The sequence below is a fragment of the Peromyscus californicus genome, unplaced genomic scaffold, assembly GCF_007827085.1.
Source record: "Peromyscus californicus insignis strain IS unplaced genomic scaffold, ASM782708v3 Scaffold_5__1_contigs__length_169319896, whole genome shotgun sequence".
Taxonomy (NCBI): Eukaryota; Metazoa; Chordata; class Mammalia; order Rodentia; family Cricetidae; genus Peromyscus; species Peromyscus californicus.
The window spans coordinates 8,468,284-8,491,704 of record NW_026294573.1 but is presented as its reverse complement, the minus strand read 5'-3'; the positions used below and the strand labels follow the sequence as shown (position 1 = coordinate 8,491,704).

The 23,421-nt window shown below is 53.3% G+C and overlaps 2 protein-coding genes across 6 annotated transcripts; one reads left to right on the top strand and one right to left on the bottom strand.

Annotated features, from left to right (window-relative positions):
- Window positions 1–7,831: 7,831 nt before the first annotated feature.
- Window positions 7,832–13,889, bottom strand: Fbxo2 (F-box protein 2). Its single transcript, XM_052718689.1, has 6 exons — window positions 13,699–13,889; window positions 9,813–10,196; window positions 9,314–9,443; window positions 9,147–9,242; window positions 8,507–8,636; window positions 7,832–8,290 (listed from the first exon to the last, which is right to left on the bottom strand). Exons 1-6 carry the CDS (start codon window positions 13,718–13,720, stop codon window positions 8,156–8,158), a joined length of 897 nt encoding a protein of 298 aa, XP_052574649.1. The 5' UTR covers window positions 13,721–13,889; the 3' UTR covers window positions 7,832–8,155.
- Window positions 13,890–14,855: 966 nt separating this feature from the next.
- On the top strand, window positions 14,856–23,148 carry LOC128097864 (F-box only protein 44). 5 transcript variants are annotated; one of them, XR_008214011.1, is made up of 7 exons: window positions 14,857–14,974; window positions 15,550–15,836; window positions 18,085–18,211; window positions 18,302–18,397; window positions 18,507–18,642; window positions 21,510–21,610; window positions 21,716–22,159. XR_008214011.1 is itself a non-coding variant. In XM_052718684.1 (7 exons), the coding sequence occupies exons 2-6, from the start codon at window positions 15,572–15,574 to the stop codon at window positions 22,351–22,353; spliced, it is 768 nt and encodes a 255-aa protein (XP_052574644.1). In that variant the 5' UTR covers window positions 14,866–14,974; window positions 15,550–15,571; the 3' UTR covers window positions 22,354–22,388; window positions 22,661–23,148. The 5 variants fall into 5 exon arrangements, 4 of the variants coding, with proteins under 4 accessions (XP_052574647.1, XP_052574648.1, XP_052574644.1 ...); XM_052718684.1 differs by lacking the exons at window positions 21,510–21,610; window positions 21,716–22,159 and adding exons at window positions 22,210–22,388; window positions 22,661–23,148 and having other exon boundaries at window positions 14,866–14,974; XM_052718687.1 differs by lacking the exon at window positions 21,510–21,610 and having other exon boundaries at window positions 14,856–14,974; window positions 21,716–22,158.
- The last annotated feature ends 273 nt before the right edge of the window (window positions 23,149–23,421 follow it).

Here is a 23,421-nt window from a genome sequence, read left to right as displayed (position 1 = left end):
ATTGGTCCGGGGGCTGGCGCTCCCTCCCTCCGGCTCTCCCTCCCCGGGATGGTCTGATTTCAAGCGCAGCCCGATACGGTTAGGTCAAAGACGCAGCAATAAAGGGGAGGGGGCTTCCGCCTCGTAGATTGGATTATTCCACTCACTCGGTGGTGACGAGAAAGAGGATTTAATTCCCCTGGAAACGCCAGCCCAGAAAATCATTTTCCCCGCCTGATTCCCTCTTCCTTGTTTTTCCGTGTTTGTTTGGTTTTTTTTTTTTTTTCTTTTTCTTTTTCTTTTTTTCCCCTGAGATATCTGTCTTTAAGATTCTTTCCTTGGGGGTCTCCCAACAAGGCCCTTCTCCTTACACACTGCCCACTGCCCTGAGGCCACCTCCTCCCACACTCAATCACCACCTAAGGACAGAAAACCCACAAGGGTCCCTGTCCCCTGCCATAGAATACTGGTGAGTTAGGAAGACCCTGTGGCCAGGAAAGGACCAGGGAGCTGATGTTCCCTGACAAGGAAGTTCTTGGCCCCTGGCATTCGGAGGCTGAGGGTCCATGCACCTTCTCCTCCGGGTAGCCCTCCCTGACTGGAAGAGACTGTCCCCTCACTGTCCACTGTCACATACCTATTTTACAGACTTGTGTTCTACTCTTCCCTGTACCCCTCCAGCTAAGCGCCCTCCAAAGAAGAACTCCGGGCTTTATACAACCCCATTTGACAGAGGAGATGAGTCACAGAGTGGGTAGTAATTCACCTTAAAAAAAAAAAAATCCATCCATCTCCCACATCAATCTGAGCTTCCAGGGAGGTCTTTGGTTCATTGTTGTCTCCTGGGAGCATAACGAGGTGTCTGACACACAGAAGGGGCTTAATAAACGCTCGGGTGCTAAATGGGTTCACCAGGAGCAGGTGTATGGCCCAGGCCAGGCCTAAGTGTAGTCTGCGGGGCACCGGAAAGCCCCTCAGCCCACACAGGACTCTTGACTAAGCTCTTTCTCATCTGTGGGATTGGAATCCACGGGGTCCAGCGTCCCTAGTAGGGGCTGTGTGACACTTAGCCAGGCTGCCCTCTCTGAGCTTCTGTTGTTTGTGCCTCCAAATGGGATGATAATAGTTCAGAAGTTCACTGAGAGGATTAAGTATGTCCGGAGATGAATGGTGCTTTGCACACAGCCACACGGCTGTGGCATTTCCTGGACTGTTAAACTGCACTTAGGGGACACTTTTGTTGTGTTCAGAAAACATCAATGGCTCAGGGATCAAAGGCAATGAAGCTGTGCTCTCCCGATGGGGTAGCAGGCTTCCCACAGAGCTGGAGGAGAAGGTGAGCCACAGGGCTGTGAGGGGAACCACATATCCCACTGACACCATGGCTCTACATCTGAGAGCCAGAGAGAAGAGATGAGGCTGCCACAGCCTCCCACCTGCTGGAAATATCACTCCATCCATCCCACGGGACAAGTGGACCACAGCCCTGCGGGAAAGAGCACTGCTTTGGGGGGTCCCTTGGAACCCATGGCTCTGCAGGATACAGTAGGGGGGCTCTCTGAACCCAGCTTCTGCCTGTACACATCAGGATGACAAAGAGAAGTCTCTGGGAGGGCTGCGTAAGGAAGTTAGTTGACGGCAGCTCAGACCCATGAGTGTGGGCAGCCTCCCCTTCCGCCTCTGTGGGCCCTTCTTTCCCCACAGCCCACAGTGTCTGAGCTACTGAGACCTCAGGCCAGCCTGAGGAACATCAAGGCAGGACCTTGGAGATCCCAGATCACTTCTTTGTAGAGAAGAGGCAAAACCAGGGGAGATCCTGGTGTGTCTGTTTGCAAACCCCTAGTCTTTTTTCCTCTCCGTGCTGTGGATGGAACCCAGAGCCCCCCACATGCTGCATGAGTGCTCTACCACTGAGATCACTGAGATACATCCCTGGCCCTCTTGTCACTTTTGAATTTTGAAACTGAGTTTTCCTAGTTGCCCAGGCTGGCCTTGAACTCACTCTGTAGTCCAGGCTAACAATGAACCCACTATGTAGCCCAGGCTGGCCCTGAATTTGTTCTCCTGCCTCAGCCTTCCTAGTAGCTAGGATTACAGGCCTATGCTAAATGTGTGCTCTTGGCCCTAGATACATGGTTTCCTTGACTCCTGGGAGAGGCGGGGGGGGGGGGGGGGGGGGGGGGGGGAATGGGGAGGGGAAGAGGCTTGATCCCCACATTCACTGATTGAAGTGGCCTGAGATGATGTGTGTCTGGGCCTCAGAAAGTAACTATGGGATGTGCATTTGGGGATTGGGGAGGGGGTGCTCCACAGAGCTCCACTCTGGCTTACAGTATTACCACATGGCTAGTTCCACCCTCTTCACACCTCCTTCCTCATCCGGCAGTTCTTCCTTATATCTCCCCAGAATCTTTCCTGCTGCGTCAGCACAGACCTAAGCTGAAGAAGCATCCTGGTTGTCTGCGGAGCTGACAGCAGCTCTAACTCAGCGAGATAATCCTACCAGCAATTAATTGGCTTTTGTTGGAGGAGAATGAATACCATCTCGTCTTAATCTTCTGCATTATTCTCCCTGTTCAGCAGAGTCAACACAAGATTAGGTTTAATTTAGGGGAAGGGGGAACAGTGGAGTCATTACTCACAGGAGATTAGATCGGATCTGGCTGAGTATCCCGTGTTCACTTCAGGAGAGGGGGCTCAGAGAAGGCCCAGGGCTCTCCTGGGGTGCAGAAGCAGAGGGGCTCCTAAAGACCACCCCCAAGCCCTTCTGGATCTGTAGATCCTGTAAGACTTGGGCCTCTGATGACCCAGACTCAGAAATAGCTCAGCTGGTAGACTGCTTTCCCAGTGAAGCCCCGGCTTCAGTCCCACCTAAACCAGGCATGGTGGCACACCGGCAATCCCACGATCCAGAGGGTGGACCCAGGGGAAGCAGACATTAAAGTCAGCCTTGGGCCAGCCTGGGATACACAAGAGCCTATCTAAAAGAGAGGGGGAGGGTTTCATGGGGACATCCCCTGGGTTTAGTCTCTTCAAAGCACAGCCCTTTAGGATGGAGACTCAGCCCTCAACCAGAAGTCTGCCTGGGCTTTGGATTCAAATCCCATCTCTGAGGCTGCCAGGCTGAGACTGCCTTGATGATGCTGCCATCTGGTGGTCATAAGAGGAACTGCCTTTTACTTCCCTCAACAAAATCCATATTTACAAGGCAAATAAATTAGAAAAGGAAAGAGAATTGGTTTTGGCTCAGCGGTTACGAGCACGGGCTGCTCTTCCAGAGGACCTGGGTTCAGTTCTCAGCACCCACATAGAGGCTCGGAACCATCTGTAACTGCAATTCCAGGGGATGCAACACACTCTTTAGGCCTTCTTGACATCAGGACATAGATGCAGGCAAAACACCCATACACATAGGATAAATTAATAAAACAGAGATTTTTCCATTACAAAGTTGCTAAACAGAAACAATCACTAGGAATGTAAAAGGAAATCCATTTTACTTCCTGTGACTCCCATAATTAAAATGTCTCGGAACCCCTAACACTCGTTCAATCAACCTGGGGTATGTCCCATGCCAGAACCTTGAAGTCACCATCCCTGACACATCCATTTCAGCCCCAGCTCCTCCCTGGAGCTCCAGTAGGAATCCATGTCTGATCCTATACCGTGGTGACTTAGACCATCCCTGAGGAGCTGGAAAGAGCTTCCGTTATCCTCTGACCATGTGAGTAACCAGCACATCTGTGTACAGTCTCTCCTACCTATGGGAGGGTGCGATGGTTAACACTGTCAACTTGATAGCTCCTAGAAAACAAGTCTCTGGGCTTGTCTGTGAGGGAGTTTCTGGACTGGATTAAATGAGGTGGGAAGACCTGAATGTGGGCAGCCCCATCCCACACGTGAACAGACCCATCCCACAGCCTTGGAGTCCTGACAGGGTGAAAGGCGAAATCGAGCAGAGCACCTGCAATTGACTCTCTCTGCTTCCTGACTGTGGATGCCATCTACCAGTCACCTCACGCTCCCCGCCTCCTGCCTCCATGCTGGATTGCTCCAGGCCTTGGTGGACTGCACCCTCAAACTGTGACTCACAATAAACCATTCCTTTCCCTGAGTTGCTCTTTGTCAGGCATTTTGTTATAGCAACGGAGCAGTGACTGATACACATGATGCATGGTGTCTTCCAGAAGGGGCTAGTGAGTGGGTGGGCTGAGCCTGAGCTCTGAACAGGAGTCCTCAGCATGCACCTGTCATCACTGCAGATACTGCTGGTGACATCAGCACCATCACCACTGTTAACATCCTCTCATCCAGTATCCTCTGAAAATGTGATTTCATGGGCAAGACTATAAGCTGCTGATGTCTAATCCCCCATTCCCGGCAGCTTCCTCTCCCTACTGGAAGCTCACCTCACCCCTCTTCCTGGAGTATGCACACTGCATAGCACAGGGTACACGGTGAGTCCTCAGGAGATTCTCCGGTTCACCACCTACATCTCTACACTCGTGCCAAACTGTGTGCCCACAGCTCCAGGCACGCTGGCTGTTTTTCTAATATGTAGTTAAGTTCATTCCCAACCCCAGGGCCTTTGCGTTCGCCGCTTCTGTGATCTTCTTCTCCCAGACCTCCATATGGCTGGGTCCTCTTCATCATCTTCAAAGGTCACTTCACAGAGATCCCTCCTGATCATCTTGACCAAGTGACACTACCACCCTCAATCCAGTTTTGTTGACAGTGCTGTAGAGGTCAAATGCCCGATTAGCTGAGTAGAATTCTACTTCTATGAAGGACAAGAGGGCTGTGTGACCTCATGAAAGTTCCTGATTTGTCTGCTTCAGTTTTCTCACTTATAAAAAATAGAAATAATAGGGGCTGGAGAGATGGTCAGCACTTAAGAGCACATGCTGTTCTTCCAGAGGACCCAAGTTTATGTTCCAGAACCCATGTCAGGAGGCTCATAACTACTGGTAACTTCAGCTCCAGGAGATCTGGTGTTCTCCTCCAGGACACACATGCACGTGGCTTACACACCAAAGACATACACTCATACACATAAAGAAAATAAAAATTATCTTTAAATTTTATCTTTTTGTTAGTGTTTTGATTTGGGTTTTTGTGTAGAAGGGTGTTTTGTGTTTTGTTTGTTTGTTTTGAGACAGGGACTTACTGTGTAGCCCTGGCTGGTCTGGAACTCACTATGTACACCAGACTGGCCTCAAACCCACAGATATCCACCTACCTCTGCCTCCAGAGTGATGGGATTAAAGATATACGCCACTATGCCCAGATAAAAAGAAAACTGCCCACGCCATGAGGCTATTATAACTTAGTATGCGTCACATGCAAAAGTCTTAAAGGGTGCCTGGTGTGTAGAGAGAGTGCCGTTCCGTGTTGGTAGACGCCTCCATTTGGTTGTCTGTGGTCACGCTTCCCTCTCTACAGTGCGTATTCCAGCAGAGGCTGCCTGTTTGATCTCTGCCTGGGACCTAGTAGTAAATACCAAGTTGTTAGAAGGGAACTAAGGCGACTCAGAGGCTCCGCTGCCCAGAGAGAGCCCTTGGGTGCCACCTGCTGGCTGACACGTGGGATTTTCCTTGAGGAACACTGATCTCAGCTCCCGCCCCCACCACCTCAGGCTCCCTCCCCTCTGCCCTTGAGAGTGAGGGTTAAGAATGAACTTGGGCCGGGCGGTGGTGGCGCACGCCTTTAATCCCAGCACTTGGGAGGCAGAGGCAGGTGGATCTTTGTGAGTTCGAGGCCAGCCTGGTCTACAGAGCGAGATCCAGGAAAGGCGCAAAGCTACACAGAGCAACCGTGTCTCGAAAAACCAAAAAAAAAAAAGAACTTGGATCATAGTTCCCCAATGGGGACTGTATTTCTACGTTGATTCTGGGTGCCACCTGCCACCTTATTCTGTTTCATATTAGAGGGGGATGTCTCTTCTCATCTCTGAGTGGACATCAAGTGCCATGACCCAGGCATGCTACCTCCCCCAGCAGCACCCACCCCCTGACCTCCACATCTCAGTCAGGCAGCTGGTCTCTCTGAACTACTGAATTTAACTCTCACTCCATGCTGGGGTACCCTTCACCCTACTCCTCAGTTCCCTTCTGTGAGTTTCTGCCCCCTGAGAAGCCATTTTGGTCTAGAGGCAGAAAATCCAACCTCAATGCTTTGGGCTCCCTCCTCTGAGCCAGGTAAGCCACACACACACACACACACACACACACACACACACATCCCAGTCCTTTGCCCTAAAGCTCCACCTTACCTATTATCCATTTCAGCCCAGAAGCTCATGAGTTCATGCTTCCTTCCATTATGCTGGGCCCACGGCCACCAATTGCTTCCTTGTGATTAGTAACGAAGGTGGGTGTGGACCCTGCCTTCCCCTACAGACTTGGGGTCCCCTTAGAAAGGACTGGGGTGAGTGGGGGAACTGGAGAGATGGCTCAGAGGTTAAGAGCACAAGCTGGCTGTCTTTCCAGAGGACCCACGTTCAGATTCCAGCACCCACGTCAGGCAGATCAAAAACACCTGTAATTCCAACTCCAGTCAATCTAACGTCTTCTTCTGTGGGCACCGGAATACATGTGACAGACACACACATGTAGACCAGGAAGTCCCGGGGTCAAAGTGTGTCTCCCCGTCTGGCTGACAAAGCACCATGGCAGAGACTTTGCCGTAATTTGACAGGAGGTCCCAAGACATGCCAGGGTTCACTGCATGTGTCCAGTCTGCTGATTCTTCAAGGGGCAGAATGTGCTCACTTCAAGACCCATGGGGCTGTGGGTTACAGCCCTGGAGTTTCAGAGGAAGGACTAGGTGTCAGTCAAGACACCAAGGCAGGCATGCCCCAGCTCAGGGGGCTGTCCCACCTCACCAGCAGGTGGCACCAAACCTCAGAATGAAAGCAGAGCTGGGGTCACAATGACTGTATTGGGACAATGGTGACAACTTTCATCACCCCAGTCAGTCACAGAGCGTTCTCGGAAGGTCGGAAGGGGCTGGGATGCCAGAAAGCAAGTAGCCTAAACACACAGCCTAACACACCCTTCCCACAGCCTGCCTCCCAGGATGGTGCCAGGAGCCAGCTTCCAGACCAACCCTGTCCTGTCCAGGAAGGTTAGTGTGAAGCAGGATGAATGAAGAGAGCAGCCAAGCTTCTTCCTCCCACTGCCCTCTACTACACACACACACACACACACACACACACACACACACACACACACACACACACACATAGATACAGACACACAGGCACATACATACACACAGACACAAAGAGACACACATACATAAACAGATACACACACACATAGATACACACAGAGACACACACACATAGACACACACAGACACAAACACACACACACACATAGATACGCACACACACACATAGATACAGACACACACACAGAGATACAGACACACACACACACCACACACACACACAGTCACAGCCTTCATCTCTAGGCCCAAGAGAATGTCTATCCAGACCTCGTGGGGCCACCACAAAACTGCTACAGAGAGGGTGGGGACAACGCAGCAAGACACAGCCTAACTGCTGGGCCAAGAGGGGTCTGGAGGGCAGGCACCCCCACACTCCCTTACCAAGCCCTGTTGTGGATTCCGGGCAGCTTGGATGTCCTCCGGCGCCAGGCTCAGCCAGCCCCTCCTTAGCCTCACAATCCTAGCCTTTGTCCCGCAGGCCTGCCCAGACCCAGCTGGCCCCATACCAACCCAAGAGCCCCTGGAAACTCGAGCAGCTGGACTGTCACCAAGTACTTTTCCAGGCCATGCCAGGGGCCTTTGGGAGACAGAGCGATGGAGGGGGAGATGTCCACTCATCTGCACTTTCATTATTTCCTTCTTTGGACAAATGTTTATTGAGTGCCCACTTTGAGGCAGGCACAATGCTAGGTGCTCGGGATCCAGCAGCAGCCCCATAACCCCCTCGGATCGTACATTCTAGAAGCGACTGCCCGTGGAGATGCAAATGGAAGCCATCCCACAATAAAGCAACAAATCCTTCTCTCCCTGCAGGGACCAGGCTGGAGGAAGGGGCGGGAGAGAGGCAAGGCGTGGACGAGGCTGGTGAGGATGCTACCAACTAAATTAAGGCCTTTCTACCCCCAGGCTTCTGCCCCTAGAGGGCGGCTGGGGAGGGGGTCGCTCAGGGTTCCACCCACACACTACTGTTGGTCACCCGGGCCCCGAACCAGCCCTTCCAGTAGACCGAGTCCTGCCCTCCGTGCTCGAAGCGGACGAAGCGGACGCCTGGCCCGTAGTCGGTGAAGGTGTGGGAGATCTGGGGATGAAGGGGTATTGCGTCAGCCTCAGAGGTCTGAAGCTGTCCCTGTCACCCGACGCGGGCGCAGCGCCCCGACCCCAGCTCTAATTGCGGGCTGAACTAGGCGCTGTCTCTACGAGCCCGGGACCACCCTCTCTGCGCCGGAGATCCGTGGGCGGAGCTTCCACCCAGACTGTCCCGGCCTCGGCCCCGCCCCCGGCTCTGCAGGATCACCTCCATCCAGCTGCCATCCTCCGGCACTGCCACCTGCCCGGTGTTGAACTCCGCCAGGACATCTTCGTGCTCCGACAGCAGCCTCACGGTGAGCTCGTACAGGCTACCGGCATCAGTGCGGCCCGAGTACCTGCAGGGGAATGCGGGGCGCAGGCCTCACCTGCTGAACCTCACTCTGCCAGAGATCTCCTCTGCTCAGCCCAGCATCCATGCCTGGCCAGTGTTCCCCAGTGTTCCCATTTCACAGATAAGGAAGCTGCGGCCACAGAGAAGAGGGAACTGGACCCCAGAGCCAAACGTAGGGACTAAATGCGCCAGACCCAACCTTGGAACCAAAGCCATCCTAGGGGGTACATATTGTCAGGACTGCCACATGCACAGAAATGGGAGTATATATAGATATGTGTATACATGTAAGGAGTAAGCAGGCCTTAACTTATTGGTAGTGTCCTTGCCTTGCCTTAAGCGAGGGCAAGTGCACACAAATTCGCTTACATTTTAAACTCAAGGCAGGAAATAGATTTCCATCCGTTGCCAACCCTTGCAGACCTGTGGCCACAACACTGAAAGTGTGGTACACGGCTGGTCCCACCACCACCACTTCCCCTCTAGTCCTGACCCCTCCTCCACAGCTGCTCACCAGTCCTTCACCACGATGGCGGGCTGCGTGGTGTCCAGCAGCTCCTCCCAGTAGCCCTCAGCCTGCAGATCAACGACCTGCACTTTGCGACACCACCTGAGGGAACAGGCGTGTGATCCGGTGGCCCCCGCTTCCCCCTCCCTCTCCCCCTTGCCCCTTCTTCTTACTCGAAGGAGGAGGCGAAGTACTTCTTAACGCTGTCATCTTGGGTAAATTCCACCCCACTGTCTCCGGGCAGTTCCTCCACCCGCCAGCCGTCCCCTCCGTGCTCCACGTCGCACCAGCCCTCCAAGTCCTCTGTAGGGACACGGACAGTCCCACCCTGGTCACACAGCCCCTGCTTGAGGCTGTGGCAGGGCTGGCTCTCGCCTTGGCCGTGGGAGGCAGAATGGACGTGAGTACTTTCTCAAGGTCTCGGTGGGCAGAGGATGAATGATGGGTCTGTAGGCACTTCCTCACTCTGCCCCCGGACCCAGTGTCCACGGGCCTGTCCCACCCCCATTTCACTGAGAGTGTATACTCTGGGAAGAGACTCCCCAGGGAACAGACGGCTGTTCTGGGCTGGACATCGCACCAAGCACTTCATCTCATTTAATCTTGAAGCGGGCTGGCACCAAGAGCCGTTTTCTAGAAGGGACAATGGGCACTCCAATATGTGGCCCTCACCTTCCCCGCATGGGTTACGCAGCAGGTTGCGCCTCCTCTTGCTTAGAAAGTAGAACTGCTGCCAGTGGTCCCGCTCATCATCCGCGCAGCCCTCAGGCACCAGCCCCTCCTGCTGACACTTGAGCAGCCACAGTGGGGCGCCATCCACCAGCTCCTTCCAGCGCAGGCACACCAGACGGCAGGCCTGCACCAGCTCCGAGGCTGGCAGCTCGGCCAGCACTCGCAGCAGCAGCGGTTCAGGCAGCTGGGCCAGGTACTCGCCCGCCTCCGCCTCTTCCTCCTCCTCCTCCTCCTCCTCCCGGGGCTGCTCCTCTGCACTCGCCTCGGCACCCGCCTCCTCTGGCTGCTCCTCTGGGCTCGTCTCTTCGGGGTGGCTCACACTCTCTGAGGGCCGGGGAGTAAGGGAAAGCTGAGACTTCCAAACTGACCCCTCCACGTCCCACTCTGAGGCACCACAGCCGGGGCCAGAAGTTCTTAACCGGGACTCGCTGGCATTGCCTACAATCCCAGCACTTGAGAGGCAGAGGACAAATGTATCTCTGCGAAGGCCAGCCTGCCCTATGTAAAGAGTTACAGTAAGACTACACAGTGGACCCGTCTGTCTGTCTCTCTCTGTCTCTCTCTGTCTCTGTCTCTCTGTCTCTGTCTCTCTGTCTCTCTCTCTCTCTCTCTCTCTCTCTCTCACACACACACACACACACACACACACACACACACACACAGGAGTGGCGGAGAGTGAGCCCTAAACTGTGCCCAGGGAGGAAGCCCAAGGAGGTAGAGCCACAGATAGTCCCCCTAAACCAGAAGAATTCCTTCAGCTGCCGCTTCTCCCACAGGGGTAGTAGACACCTACAAGGATCTGGGGTTACTGATGTCCTTGTACTTATGGGTCAGGTCTCCTAAATACCCTCCTAGACCTCAAGGGTCCCTTGCCTCCTCTGGGGAGCCTTCCTGGACATAACTTTAGCATACCCTCTCACAGTCCAAGCTCAAAAGCATTCAAAGACTTCCTAGCTTTTGTTGCTGGTCTGGTTGTTTAATAAATCCCTTTGTGTACAATGGACTGACCACCGTAAGAACCAGGCCTGGGAGACTTCCTAGTGCCTAGCCCCAGCGTAGAGTCAGGAGTCACTGTATTTTACCACCACTTAGCAAGAGTGACATACTGCTCGGAGCACTTGAATTACTTCCTGAACCCCCAAACCACCTCTTCCAGGTTGGCCCTACATCTATTTTATGGAGAGACAGAGGTGACAAGGTCCAGGGTCACCCAACTTATAAGTACTTGGAGCTTGTGTTTGAACTCATTCGGTCCAACACAGGAACCAGCTTTAACAGCTGTGGTGTTACCAAAAGAATGTGCTGAGCCAGGGGGTGGTGGTGCACGCCTTTAATCCCAGCACACTTGAAGCAGAGACAAGTGGATCTCTGTGAGTTCGAGGCCAGCCTGGTCTACAGAGTGAGTTCCAGAACAGCCAGAACTACACAGAGAAACCCTGTCTCAAAAAACCAAAGCAACAACAACAACAACAAAAGAATTTGTTGAATTAGTACTCTGGTCTTGTTTGAGTTTATGTTGTTGTTTTGTGGTTTTTTTGTTTTTGTTTTTGTTTGTTTGTTTTTTGGAGACAGGGTTTCTCTGTATAGCCCTGGCTGTCCTGGATCTCACTCTGTAGACCAGACTGGCCTTGAACTCACGAAGATCTGCCTGTCTCTGCCTCCTGAGTGCTGGGATTAAAGGTATGCACCTCCACTGCCCGGTCTAGGTCTTGGTTTGATACTGTGGATGAAAATGCTGAGGTTGGAAAATGTTAAGTGACTTAGTGTAGGTCCCTCTGGCAATATTGGGGTAGAGGACCCAAGGACTCAGGGTGGGGACAATAGGCTAGAGATCCAGCTGTCTCTACCCAGCCAGTGTTGTAAGGGGGGTGGGGGGGATAGGAAACCAACAGAGAAAGAGGTACTGGGTGATTGCATAAGAGTCTCCCCCCCTTTTCCATCCCTCACCCTCAGCCTCCTCATCTGTGAAATGGGGTCATCATTGTGCCAGACCATCAGATCATACTGATATTCATCCCCTCCCCACAGAGGAGCAAGGGTACAGAGACAGCCACTCCTGCTAAGTCCGTGGGAACTCCTGACCCCATGGTAGGGGCGAGACACCAGAAAGGAAGCAGTGTCTCTCAGGCAGAGTTCTTGAGGTCAGTTCACTGCACACCCAGGACAGTATGGGCAGCTGGGTATCACTTGGATCTCAGCCCGCCTCATCTGGGCCATGGAAGCCTTGAGTAAGCAGACACTGAGTGCCTGGTATCTCTCAAGGAGAGAGGGCCAGTGCGGAGAGGACCCAGCCAACCTGGATAATAGAGTCGCTTCTTTCAGAGTTCCTGAAGACTGGACCCTGAAAATCCAAGGCAGTCAGGGAGCAGGCCCACGTCAGGGGAGGGTACAGATGGCCTATTCCCCAAACCTCCTCTAATGGGATACAGCCAGCAATCCCCACACTGACAGCATTGGAAAGCTGAATCAGGATTTCCCCTCTTTCTTTAGAGCACACCGAGAGCTCTCCATCAGCCATGGTGATTCTTTCCCTGCATTTCTAGCATCTTTTTGGTCACATTTTCATATGTAGGAGTTACTCCTCCATCGGCAACAAGGGAACTGGGCCTCAAAGAGTCCTAGCCCGCCTCCCAGGTCCCACCACAGGACAGCATCAAACAGAGAGGAAAATGCCTGTCCATTCTGCCTCCCACAGCTCTCTGGAGAGCTGGGCCCAATGTCCTCACCTCTCCACCACCACCCCAGCCCTGCCCTGGCCCTGTCCATTCTGCCTCCCACAGCTCTCTGGAGAGCTGGGCCCAATGTCCTCACCTCTCCACCACCAGCCCAGCCCTGCCCGGGCCCCAGTGGATACCTGATGCTCCCCGGAAAGATGCACCTCACCCGGTCCTCTCTCCTGGCCCCTAGGCCTGGCATTGAGGCCCCAGATCCGATTACAGCCCCCCCCCCCCCGCCCCCTCGAACACAAGTTGCCACATTGTTGCTGAAGGAAAGTTATCTAGCCCTGGACGCTGACCCCACGCTGACTCACTCACCTGGATTGGGCCCCTGAGTCCAGGGACTTCCTGGGCCCTGGGGGGAAACAGGAGCCTATTCTGGGGCCCTGGAGATGATATTGATGGGGAATTGGGAGTTGGAAGGGGGGTCAGGGATGGAAGGAAGCCTGGCCACCTTAGAGCGCATCTGTTCCCTTGCCTCCCCTAAAGTGGTTTGTGAGGAAGGGGTGGGGGGTCATGGCAGGCAGGTTTGCACCCCAGCCTGACTCAGCAAGCAACCCCCTACAGGCCCATCGGGGAGCTGGAGGGGGAAGGGGTGGGGTCTTCGGTGCCAGGAAAGATGACTGGACAAAAGATCCTTGAGGACCCAGAGTATCGGTCAAAAGCAGCGCAACTCTTCCTCACCACTAGCCTGGTCCCCATGGAGCAGCCCACTACCGCGACCCAAGGCGGCCCTCCAAAGGAGGGAATCCCTCAGGAATCTACGATGGATGCAAGGTGAGGCTGGTAAGCCCCGGGACCCGGCAGGGACTCCGGAGGCTCATGAGAAAGGGAGGGCAGGCAGAGCTAGCAAAAGGAAGCTGATGGAAGCAAAAGCTTCCAAGAACCCAGCTCTCAAACCCCGGGAAGTCTGCAGCCTGGTATGCCAGCGTCCTCCGATGCCATTTTGGAGACCCAGGCGTCCTCCTCCCTCCACACCAAGACCCAGGCAGAAAACTGCTCCCTAGACTGTCTCAGGGGTTTTGCTGTCGCGAAAGTTTGAGCCCCGTCTGGGGCGCTCGTCCTCCCTGTCTCCCCGGTCTGGCGCGAGCCGGGCCGGCTACAGCTACCTGGATCACCATCTCCATCCATCGCTGCAGCGTGGTCGACAGAGGGGAGCCGGAGCGCTGCGGGTGGCGAGTTCTGGAGCTGCCCGCGTCAACCGGGTCGGTGCTGCCGCGCCTCTTAAAGGCCCCGCGCGCCCCGCCCCGCCTCTGACCCCGCGCTGGGGGCCGGGAGCCCCGCGCCCCCGGAGCCCAAGGTGCGGCTTCCAGGAGGAGCCGGATTCTGGGGAGGGGCAGAGGTAGCCACGGGATGGGTGGGCTCCGGGTGCGCCTGGAGGGTGATTGCGGGAGGACACCAGGGGTCTGGCAGCTGGGGTGTAGAGGGTGCGGGCGCCAGGCCAAGTGGATTTGGGGGTATCAGCGACTTCCCGCCCCCCCAGGTAATTTTCCTATGCTGCGGAGGGGGCACGTTCCCGGGGTGCGCGGGTGAGGCGGGGCCTGGAGGAATTGTGGGCGGGGCCGCATCCTGGGCCAACACTGACAGAAAGGCGCAGTGCCAAGACCCGTAGGGCAGCAGGACCAGACGCGGGTGACAGGAAAAATGGGTGGGGCGGGGGCGTGGTCTGCCAGACAGTGGGCGGGTCGCACCCCGGGCCACCATTGGCACCGATGGCTCAGCCCCAAGAAGCGGGGGTTTGGCGCAGCGCAGCCTAACGCGGGTGACAAGGAGAATGGGGAGGGCGGGACCAATGTTGTGAGGCGGAGTTGGGGCGGGGTCTGGTGAGCAGTGGGCGGGGCCGTGTTCTGGGTGCCGTTCCATGGCCAGGGCACAACCAAGCGAAGGTGACCGAAGGAGGGGCTCACTGAGCGCCCCGGCAGGGAGAGCATTGGCGAGTAGTGGCCAGGTCTGTATCCCTGGCCACGCAGGCCCGGGCTGTACAGCCTCACGGCCTGGCGGAATCGCACAGCTCTCTGGATCTCAGGTGACCGCGGGAGGGAAAGCACGCAGCGTGGGGACGAAGACGCGGTGGGCAGGGACCTAGCGGGGGAAGGTGGGTGCCTTTCTGCGATCCTGAGGGCCTAACGCCTTTGAGGCCCAGGCCTCGGGGCTTACCCCACTGCACTGTGAGGCTTCGAGGACCTGGGCTGGGGAGGCAATCGATGCTCAGAGGTCTGAATCTCGTCTTGAGCTGGTAGCGCATTTTAGGGTCATGCATAAGAAATGTGAGACTGCAGGGGCCCTGGGCGGGGGCGGGCAGCCTCTGGCTGGAGCCCAACCACCGGGGTGCGGGAGGGAGATAGGAAGGCTCCTGTCCACCCGCACACCTTCCCCCAGTCTCAGGTAAGCGGGTCATATTCTCTGAGATCTTGAGAACATCACTGAGCCTTTTGTACTCCGTGACGGGTCCTGAGACAGTGATAACCCCCGCTCATCATCTCTCCCCCTTTCCCCGCTGGGGGATGGGAGATACGAAGAGTGGCTGGCTGGAGCGCTCACAAGGCCTCCCGTTGTTACCCTCTTCCTAAAAGACTGCCGGCCTATTGACAATGGCTGACTCTACCTTCAGTAAAGGCCAGGGCTGCTTCGCCCTCCTCTCCTGTTTGTGTGACCTTGGGAAGCTCCTTGGGCCACCTTAGAGGTTGTCCTTAAGGGCCGGGGGTTGGAGGAAATCAGAGCTCACCATTTACTAAGAAATCCCTAGCCCATGTGCACCTTGAGCTGCCTGTGACCCTGGAGGGAAGTACCATTTCTGCCCTGTTTGCTTGCTGAAGAGAAAACCGAAGGTCAGAGCACCACGGTGACTCTGAAGACAGTCAGTGGCAGCTGAGTTAGGAATCTCTCTATCCCCGGGTGCTGGAAATGCCAGGTGCCAGGGAGAAGGCTGGGTATGTAGCGCATTTCTCCAACCCCCACAGGAACAGGCCAGGAGCCACTGCCATGGCTGTAGGCAACATCAACGAGCTGCCAGAGAACATTCTACTGGAGCTGTTCACCCACATACCGGCCCGCCAGCTGCTGCTGCGCTGCCGACCTGTCTGCAGCCTCTGGCGAGACCTCATTGACCTGGTGACCCTCTGGAAGCGCAAGTGCCTTCGAGAGGGCTTCATCACCGAGGACTGGGACCAGCCGGTGGCTGACTGGAAGATCTTCTACTTCCTTCGAAGCCTCCGAAGGAACCTCCTTCACAACCCATGTGCTGAAGGTGGGTGCAGAGAGTGTCTGCCTCAACACAACACATGCTCGGTAACCAGTGGGCATGTCCTGAACGCGGACTGCATTGTGGCCTTTATTCCTCTCCCAATAATGCTTAGAAGTAGGTACTATTGATGTACCCTCTCTTCAAATGGGTAGACTGAGGCCAAGGGCACTGTGTATTGCAGATCATTTCTCAGATGGGTACGATGGCACACATTTGTAATCCCAGCACTTGGGAAGTGGACACAGGAAGATAGAGAGTTCAAGGTCATCCGTTAGAAGCCAGTCTGGGCTACATGAGACTGTCTCAAAACAAACCAGTCATTTCTCAGTTGGCAATGGTGCTAACAGTGTAATCCCAGCACTGGGGAGACAAGCAGAAGGATCATGAGTTCAAGGGTAGCCTCTCCTAAAACCTTCCCTAGGAAAAGAAATGTGGCCAATTGGAACAGATTGTGTCAAAGACACTAGTTGAAGCCACAATCTGCTGTCCTCACGGGCCTATGGGGACTGTCCCAGAAGGAGTCTTGCCTATGGATGAATGGGAGGTGAAGACTCCTTTGCATTGAGATTCAAGAGCAGGTCAGACAAAAGGCTTCTAGTCATCTGGACCCCTTGGGCCCAGGCTGTGCTGTAGCCTGAGGATGAGTTACAGCAGGAAGGAATTTGTTTTCTGTTGCACGTCAAACATGGGGTGGGGGGCATAGTAACAGAGTAAGTCCAGGCTACTCAGATCCTCCAGCTGCCTGTCTACGTCCCTTGACTCCCCATAGCCATGCTCTTGACCAGTGCTGGGCAGACTACAGCCCAAACCTACTTACTATATTATGAAGAATTTTATGGTTTGTTTTGTTTTGTTTGGGGAGGTCTCTCTATTATTATTATTTTTTTAACTTTCTTTTTTTTTATTTAATGCTGAATGCTGTTTATTGAAGGAGGGAGGAGGTCTTAAATACAGGCTTACAGCACAATGGGAGAACCCGGGAGGGCAGAAGTTCGCTTCGATGGTTTACAATCTTGCATCTAAGCAGTTAACGCCCATTATGCAGGATACACATACAAGGAACTTCTCTTAAGTATTCAGGAGGGTGAAACCCGGGAGGGAATTAGCATAGGGAGGATATCAAGGTCAAGGTCAGCAAGCAAGGCAACAGTTACCCAAAACAGGGGCCAGGACCCTACAGGTCCCCCTTTTACTAAAAAATGAGCTTCTCACTTAAGTTGCGTGGGACGTCAGCAGGTCACTTTACCTGTCATGGAGATGCCTGCTCAGGCCACACAGGCGCTCTGTCTCAGGTTGGTGAGCGCCCCCCAGGCATTACAGGGTCTCTCTATTATAAGGACACGAGTAGCTCTGGCTGTCCTGGAACTCACTATGTAAACCAACCTGATCTTGAACTCAGAGATTCACCTGCCTCTGCCTCCCAAGTGCTGGGATTAAAGGCGTGCACCACCATGCCCCGCTGGGTATTATGTTTTTAACGGATTATTAAAAATAGAAACAGAAACAGAAATAATAGAAATAGAGACAGTGTTGTGGCCCAAAAACCTAAGCTATTCCGGCACTCCAAGAGCCTTTTCTTTTGACCTTTATTTATGTGTGTATTAGGTGTGTGGGGTGGGGAGAGCTGTGCGTGCTACTGCGCGTGTGAAAGTCAGAGGACAACTTGTAAGAGTCAGCTCTCCCCTTCCGCCATGTGGGATCCTGAGATGATGTCCACTTCAAGTCATCATGCTTGGTGACAAGCGCTTTTCCCGGAGGCATTTCACTGCCCTTGGTTTTGCTTTTTTGAGATAGGGTCTTGCTATCTTGCTACGTAGCCCTGTCTGGCCTGGTACTCAGTATGTGGCTTAGACTGGCCTGGAACTCACAGCACTCCTGTCTCGGCCTGCTGGGATGGCAGGTATGTTCCACCACAGATTAGCCTCTATGCTTGATTCTAGCTAACGAGAGGACCAAGGCTCAGAGAAGGAAAGAAACATGTCTATGGTCACACAGCCCATTACTGCTGGAGCTGAGTAAGATTCGGGTCTGTCTGCCAGAGCACGCTCCATCAGGAGTCTGATCATCCAGGATTCTCCGTGGAAGCCCTTTAGCTACACCCAGTGCACACAGGTAGCACCTAACGTGCTACCTACGATGACAAAGCACAGGGCTGGAAGGCAGCTTGGCGGTCCCACCTCTGAGAGGAAGGGGTACATGGAGAAGGTGCCCTGAGGGGCCTCCTGCATGGTGGACTCTGCTCTCCCCACAGAGGGATTTGAGTTCTGGAGCCTGGATGTGAACGGAGGTGATGAATGGAAGGTGGAAGATCTCTCCAAAGACCAGCGGAAGGAATTCCCCAATGACCAGGTCAAGAAATACTTCGTGACTTCCTATTAGTAAGATCTAGGGCCTGAGGGTGGGGGGAGCCCAAGTCCTAACATCAGGGTCCAGTGCTGAACTCCAGTCCCTCCCCCTCCCTGAACCAGCACCTGCCTCAAGTCCCAGGTGGTGGACCTCAAGGCTGAAGGGTATTGGGAGGAGCTGATGGACACCACCCGACCGGACATCGAGGTCAAAGACTGGTGAGTGACGGGGCGAGGGTCTGGGGGGGGCCTGCCGCCCAGGCGCCCCACCCCTGCCCTGCCCCCCATCTCCCAGGTCCTCATGAACCCTTCCTTCTTCTACCTGCAGGTTCGCAGCCAGGCCAGACTGCGGGTCCAAGTACCAGCTGTGCGTTCAGCTCCTGTCGTCGGCCCACGCACCCCTGGGAACCTTCCAGCCAGACCCCGTAACGATTCAGCAGAAGAGCGACGCCAAGTGGAGGGAGGTATGTGGGCAGGGACCCCACAGGGACCTTCAGACCCGAACTCTGCCATCTCTCACCTGGGTTTCTGCTGCTCTAAGCCTCAGCCTCACTTGCTTCAGTAGAAAAATAAGAGTAAGCTTCCAGCTTAGACAGCGGGGGTGGGAGACTAGGAGAGCCCCAGCTCAAAAAAATTTCCAGAAAGGATGATTCAGTGGTAGACTGCCTAGCATACACGAGGCCCTGTGTCCTATCCCCAGTAAAAAAAAAAAAAAAAAGTAGATAAATAACTGGGCCTGAAGACATGCCCTCAGTAGTTTCCATCACTTTTGTTCTGGCAGAGGACCCAGGTTCAAATCCCAGCACCCACATGGTGGCTCACAACCATCTGTAACTCCAGTTCCAGGGGATGCAATTCCCCTCTACAGTCCTCTGCAGGTACCATGCACATAAATAGTTCATATATGTACATGCTGGCAAACATTCACACACATAAAATAAAATGAAATCTAAAATATATATAATAAGAATAAACAAAGGCTTTGCCACCAGAAATGCTCAGTGTTGAGAAACTGAGGCAGCAGTGGGTAAAGGCCAGCCTAGCAACTTAGGGAGACCTTGTCTCAAAATTAGAAACAGTGAAAAAAAGAGGACCGAGGATAACATTCAGTGGTGGAATGCCTGCCGAGCATGTGCTGGCTCAACCCCAGTATCACAAAAAAATAAAATAAAAATGTTCAGGGCCAAGTATGGTGGCTCATGCTGGTAATCCCAACTCTTGAGAAGAGGGTGCAGGAGGATTAGGAGGTCATATATAGCAACATCTAGAACCACATGTGCTACCTAAAAGAGGAAAGGAAGGAGAAATACCCAGAAGGCATGACTGCTACTGATACTAGTATCTATCATCCCTACACGAGTCCCCAACTTATTTTTGTGATTCCTTTGCTTGTATTTTATATGTATGGGTGGTTTGCCTGTGTGTATGTGGACCACATGCATGCAGAGGCCAGAAGAGGGTGTCAGATCCCATGGAACTAGACTTACAGAAGGTTGGGAGTTGCCATGTTGTGGGTGCTGGGAACTAAACCCTGATCCTCTGCAAGAGTAGCCAGTGTTCTTAACCACTGAGCCATCTCTCCAGAGCTCCCCCGACCACGCCACCTTAAATTTTACTTTTCAATGGGAGTGTGACCCCACAGTAAATCTAGGAGCATCTGGCTCACCAGCATTCTACTTAGAATATTTTTTCTAATGGGCAATGGGCTTATCAAATATATCTTCAATTTTAGCATATGGTGGGTCTGTCTGGACCTGCCCACCATCAGTTGAGAAGCACCTGTTATCTACACCATGGTCACGTGTGCTGTCTTTCTTTTCTTTGTTTGGTGGGATTGGATACAGAGCCTAAGACCTCATACATGTTAGGCTCTACCACTGAAGCCAGATACGAATCTTAGTGTGGTGACTCAAGTCTGTAATACTAGTACTTAAGAGTCTGAGGCAGGGGCATCACTGTACATTCCAAGCTAGTTTGCATTTTCTGTTGTTGTTTTCAGACAGGATGTCCAGGTAGTCCTGGCGGTTGTGGAATTCAATATGTAGACCAGGCTGACCTAGAACTCACAGAATTCCTCCTGCCTCTTCCTCGTGAGTGCTAGTATTAAAGATGTGTGTCACCATTCCTGGCCAGCTTGAGTTTTGTAGTGCAAAGCTTAGACCATAGAGACCTGGTGTTAAAAATAAATACATAAATGCATAAACAAGAAACAAATAGATAAAACATCTGGGCAAGGTGGGCTGTGCTGTGACAAGGCAGAGGCAGAGGCAGGCAAATCTCTGTGAGTTCAAGGTCAGCCCTGTCTACATAGCAAGTTCTAGGCCAGCCGAGGATGCACATTAAATAAACAAATAAATACACCAGTACCAACAAGCCAGGCAAAGACCTTCAAGATAAATGTTTCATGAGGAAAAGGGACTTGCTGTCAAGCCTGAGGACTTCAGTTCAGTCCCTGGGACCCACATAGTGGAAAGAGAGCGTCAACTCTAACATCTTCAGACTGCCACACATGCACTGTAGCATACATGTGCATGTACATACATGCATGCCAGGCGGTGGTGGCGCACACTTTTAATCCCAGCACTCGGGAGGCAGAGGCAGGCAGATCTCTGTGAGTTTGAGGTCAGCCTGGTCTACAGAGTGAGATCCAGGACAGGCACCAAAACTACATGGAGAAACCCTGTCTCTAAAAAAAAAAAAATACATGCACAGTAAATAAATGTCATTTTTAAAGTTGTTTAAGGCAAACAGGAGGGCTGGAGAGATGACTCAGAGGTTAAGAGTGTTTGTTTCGCTGGCAGTGGTGGTGCACACCTTTAATCCCAGCACTTGGAAGGCAGAGGCCGGTGGATTTCTGTGAGTTCCAGGGCAGCCAGGGTGGTTACAGAGAAACCCTGTCTCAAAAAAACAACCAACAAACAAACAAAAACAAAAAAAAGGGTGCTTGCTGCTCATACAGTTTGGTTGTCAGCACCATGTCACGTGTGACTCACAACCACCTGTAACTCCAGCCCCAGCACCCTCTTCTAGCCTCTGTGGACACTGCACTCACATGCACAAACACACATACACACATACCCAAACATTCTGTCACGAGGACTGGCATCTCAGCTCGGCTGCTGCTGTGGGAAAGCAGCTTCAGACAACAAGTGAGCCCTGTTCCAGTAAAACTTTATTAACAAAAGTACCAATGAGTCAAGCCCTTATGTACGCAAGTCCTCAGCCAACTGCCCCAGGGAGAGTTGAACCTTGAGTGAAATCCAGCCCTTTCTGAGTAACGTGGTTCTTTATCTAGTTTTGTTTTATTTGTGTTTTGATTTATCTGATACAGGGTCTCATGTAGCCCAAGCTGGTCTCCAACTTACTACCCAGCAGAAGACGGCCTGAGCTCGGGCTTCTCCTGCCTTTATGCCCCAAGAGCTAAGATCACAGGTGTTTGCCACCGTCTGGTTTATGCTGAGGATTGAACACTGGTCTTTGCACATTTCACTCTACAGGGCGAGTACTTTACTGAGCTCTTTGGTTGTTTTCTGACAGGATCTCAAGTATCCCAGGAGGGCCTCTAAGGCGATAAATACATAGCCAGAGATGACCTTGAATTCTGATTGTCCTGCCTTCGACTCCTGAGTGCTGAAATTAGAGACATGCGCCATCATGGTGCTGGGAATGGAATCCCGGGCTTCAAGCATGCTACACAAGCATTTTCAATGAATCTACATCCCCTGCTCTGATTTTTTGTTGTTCCTTTTAAAAGGTTTATCTTTATGTTATGTGTATGTATATTTTGCCTATGTGCCTTGGAGGCCAGAAGAGGGTGACAGATCTCCTGGAACTGGAGTTACAGATGGCTGTGAGCTGCCCTGTGCCATGTAGGGGCTGGGAATTGTATCCTGGTCCTCTGCAAGAGCAGCCAATGCTCTTCAACAGAGCAGCCTCTCCTGCCCCCCTGGCTTCTTTTTTTTTTTTTTTTTTTTTTGAGACAGGTCTTACATAGTAGTCCCTGATACTCCCTCCTTCTGTCTGCCCCCCAGGTTTCACACACATTCTCCAACTATCCTCCCGGCGTCCGCTACATCTGGTTTCAGCACGGAGGCGTGGACACTCACTACTGGGCCGGCTGGTACGGCCCGAGAGTCACCAACAGCAGCATCGTCATCAGGCCCCCACTGCCCTGATGCCCCCCGAACCCCTATCCTCGGAGCCCTAATTGGTAAACAGCTGTCAGAAAGGGCCAGGCTCGGGAAGTGTGGGGGAGGGGGGTGGAAGCCAGGCACTCCCAGACCTGTTTGTCTTTGCCCCCCAGCTGCCTCCTCTGTGTCTGGGCCACACTCTTCTCTCCAAAGGCTGGCCCTCCAGCAAGGTCACCCCTTTAAGGGGTGCAGTGCCTGAGGTTAGGTGGATACAAAAGTTATCAGGGAGAGAGCCCCAAGCTCGAATGCTTGCCCAGATCTGTCTGTACCTCTGCCCTTTGTTCTCCTTCAGGGCCCTTAGAGCAGAGATGAGTGAGACACCTGACAGGTTTGGGGACTGCCTTTGACGATGCAGACGTTGAGGGGCAGATCTGGGATAGAAGGCGGCTCTGCTGGCCAGACCTTAGCCTGGTTGTCAGCTGCGGCTTCTGTCTTGGCTATCTTCCTTGCTTTGGCTTGGAAGTGAGGCCTGGTACCAGATAGGCAGGTAGGATCAGACTGTCCTTGTCATCAGCAAAACCCAGAAAGCCAGGTGGGTACCGATGAGTGCAGGGCTCCCCAGAGAACCCATGTAATCCCACTCAGGATGCGGGGGCAGGATGGACCTTGATTCTGAGAGCTGAAATGGGGAAACCAAGTAGAGGGACCTGGGCAAGTTCTCTACGGCTTGGAGATGTCCGAGCCCCAACACTGTTGGAGCGTCCATTCCCACACTGTCCCCTGACCCCAGGCCACCCCAACCCTCCTACTGCACAGCCAAATAAAACATTTCCCAGCCTCCTTGTGCCCTGTGGCTTTGGAGGGAAGGGTGGGTTCATGGACAATCCTGCCTGTCCCTAAAGAAGCAGGAGTGTGGGCCATGGCAGCCCTTAGCTCAAGGGCAGAGCCCTCCAGCAATCTGGGTGCATCTCTCTGCAGCCCAAGTAGGCTGTACCAGGCTCCACTTCCTGCTGTCTCCCTGCCCAGTGCCTCCTTACCGATTTAGATTGAGCCCAGCACACAGTAGGTGTTCACTACTTGTCAAAGTTAAGTATTTCACTCAACAATAAAATA

Excerpts from the sequence above, each read along its gene's own strand:
- LOC128097864 (XM_052718684.1), top strand. The coding sequence starts at position 15,572 with ATGGCTGTAGGCAACATCAACGAGCTGCCAGAGAACATTCTACTGGAG. Across the intron at positions 15,837-18,084 it reads TCACAACCCATGTGCTGAAG|AGGGATTTGAGTTCTGGAGC; the intron begins GTGGGTGCAGAG and ends CTCTCCCCACAG. Across the intron at positions 18,398-18,506 it reads GACATCGAGGTCAAAGACTG|GTTCGCAGCCAGGCCAGACT; the intron begins GTGAGTGACGGG and ends TTCTACCTGCAG.
- Fbxo2 (XM_052718689.1), bottom strand. The coding sequence starts at position 13,720 with ATGGATGGAGATGGTGATCCAG. Across the intron at positions 10,197-13,698 it reads GGATGGAGATGGTGATCCAG|AGAGTGTGAGCCACCCCGAA; the intron begins GTAGCTGTAGCC and ends CCCGGCCCTCAG. Across the intron at positions 8,637-9,146 it reads GCCATCGTGGTGAAGGACTG|GTACTCGGGCCGCACTGATG; the intron begins GTGAGCAGCTGT and ends ATTCCCCTGCAG.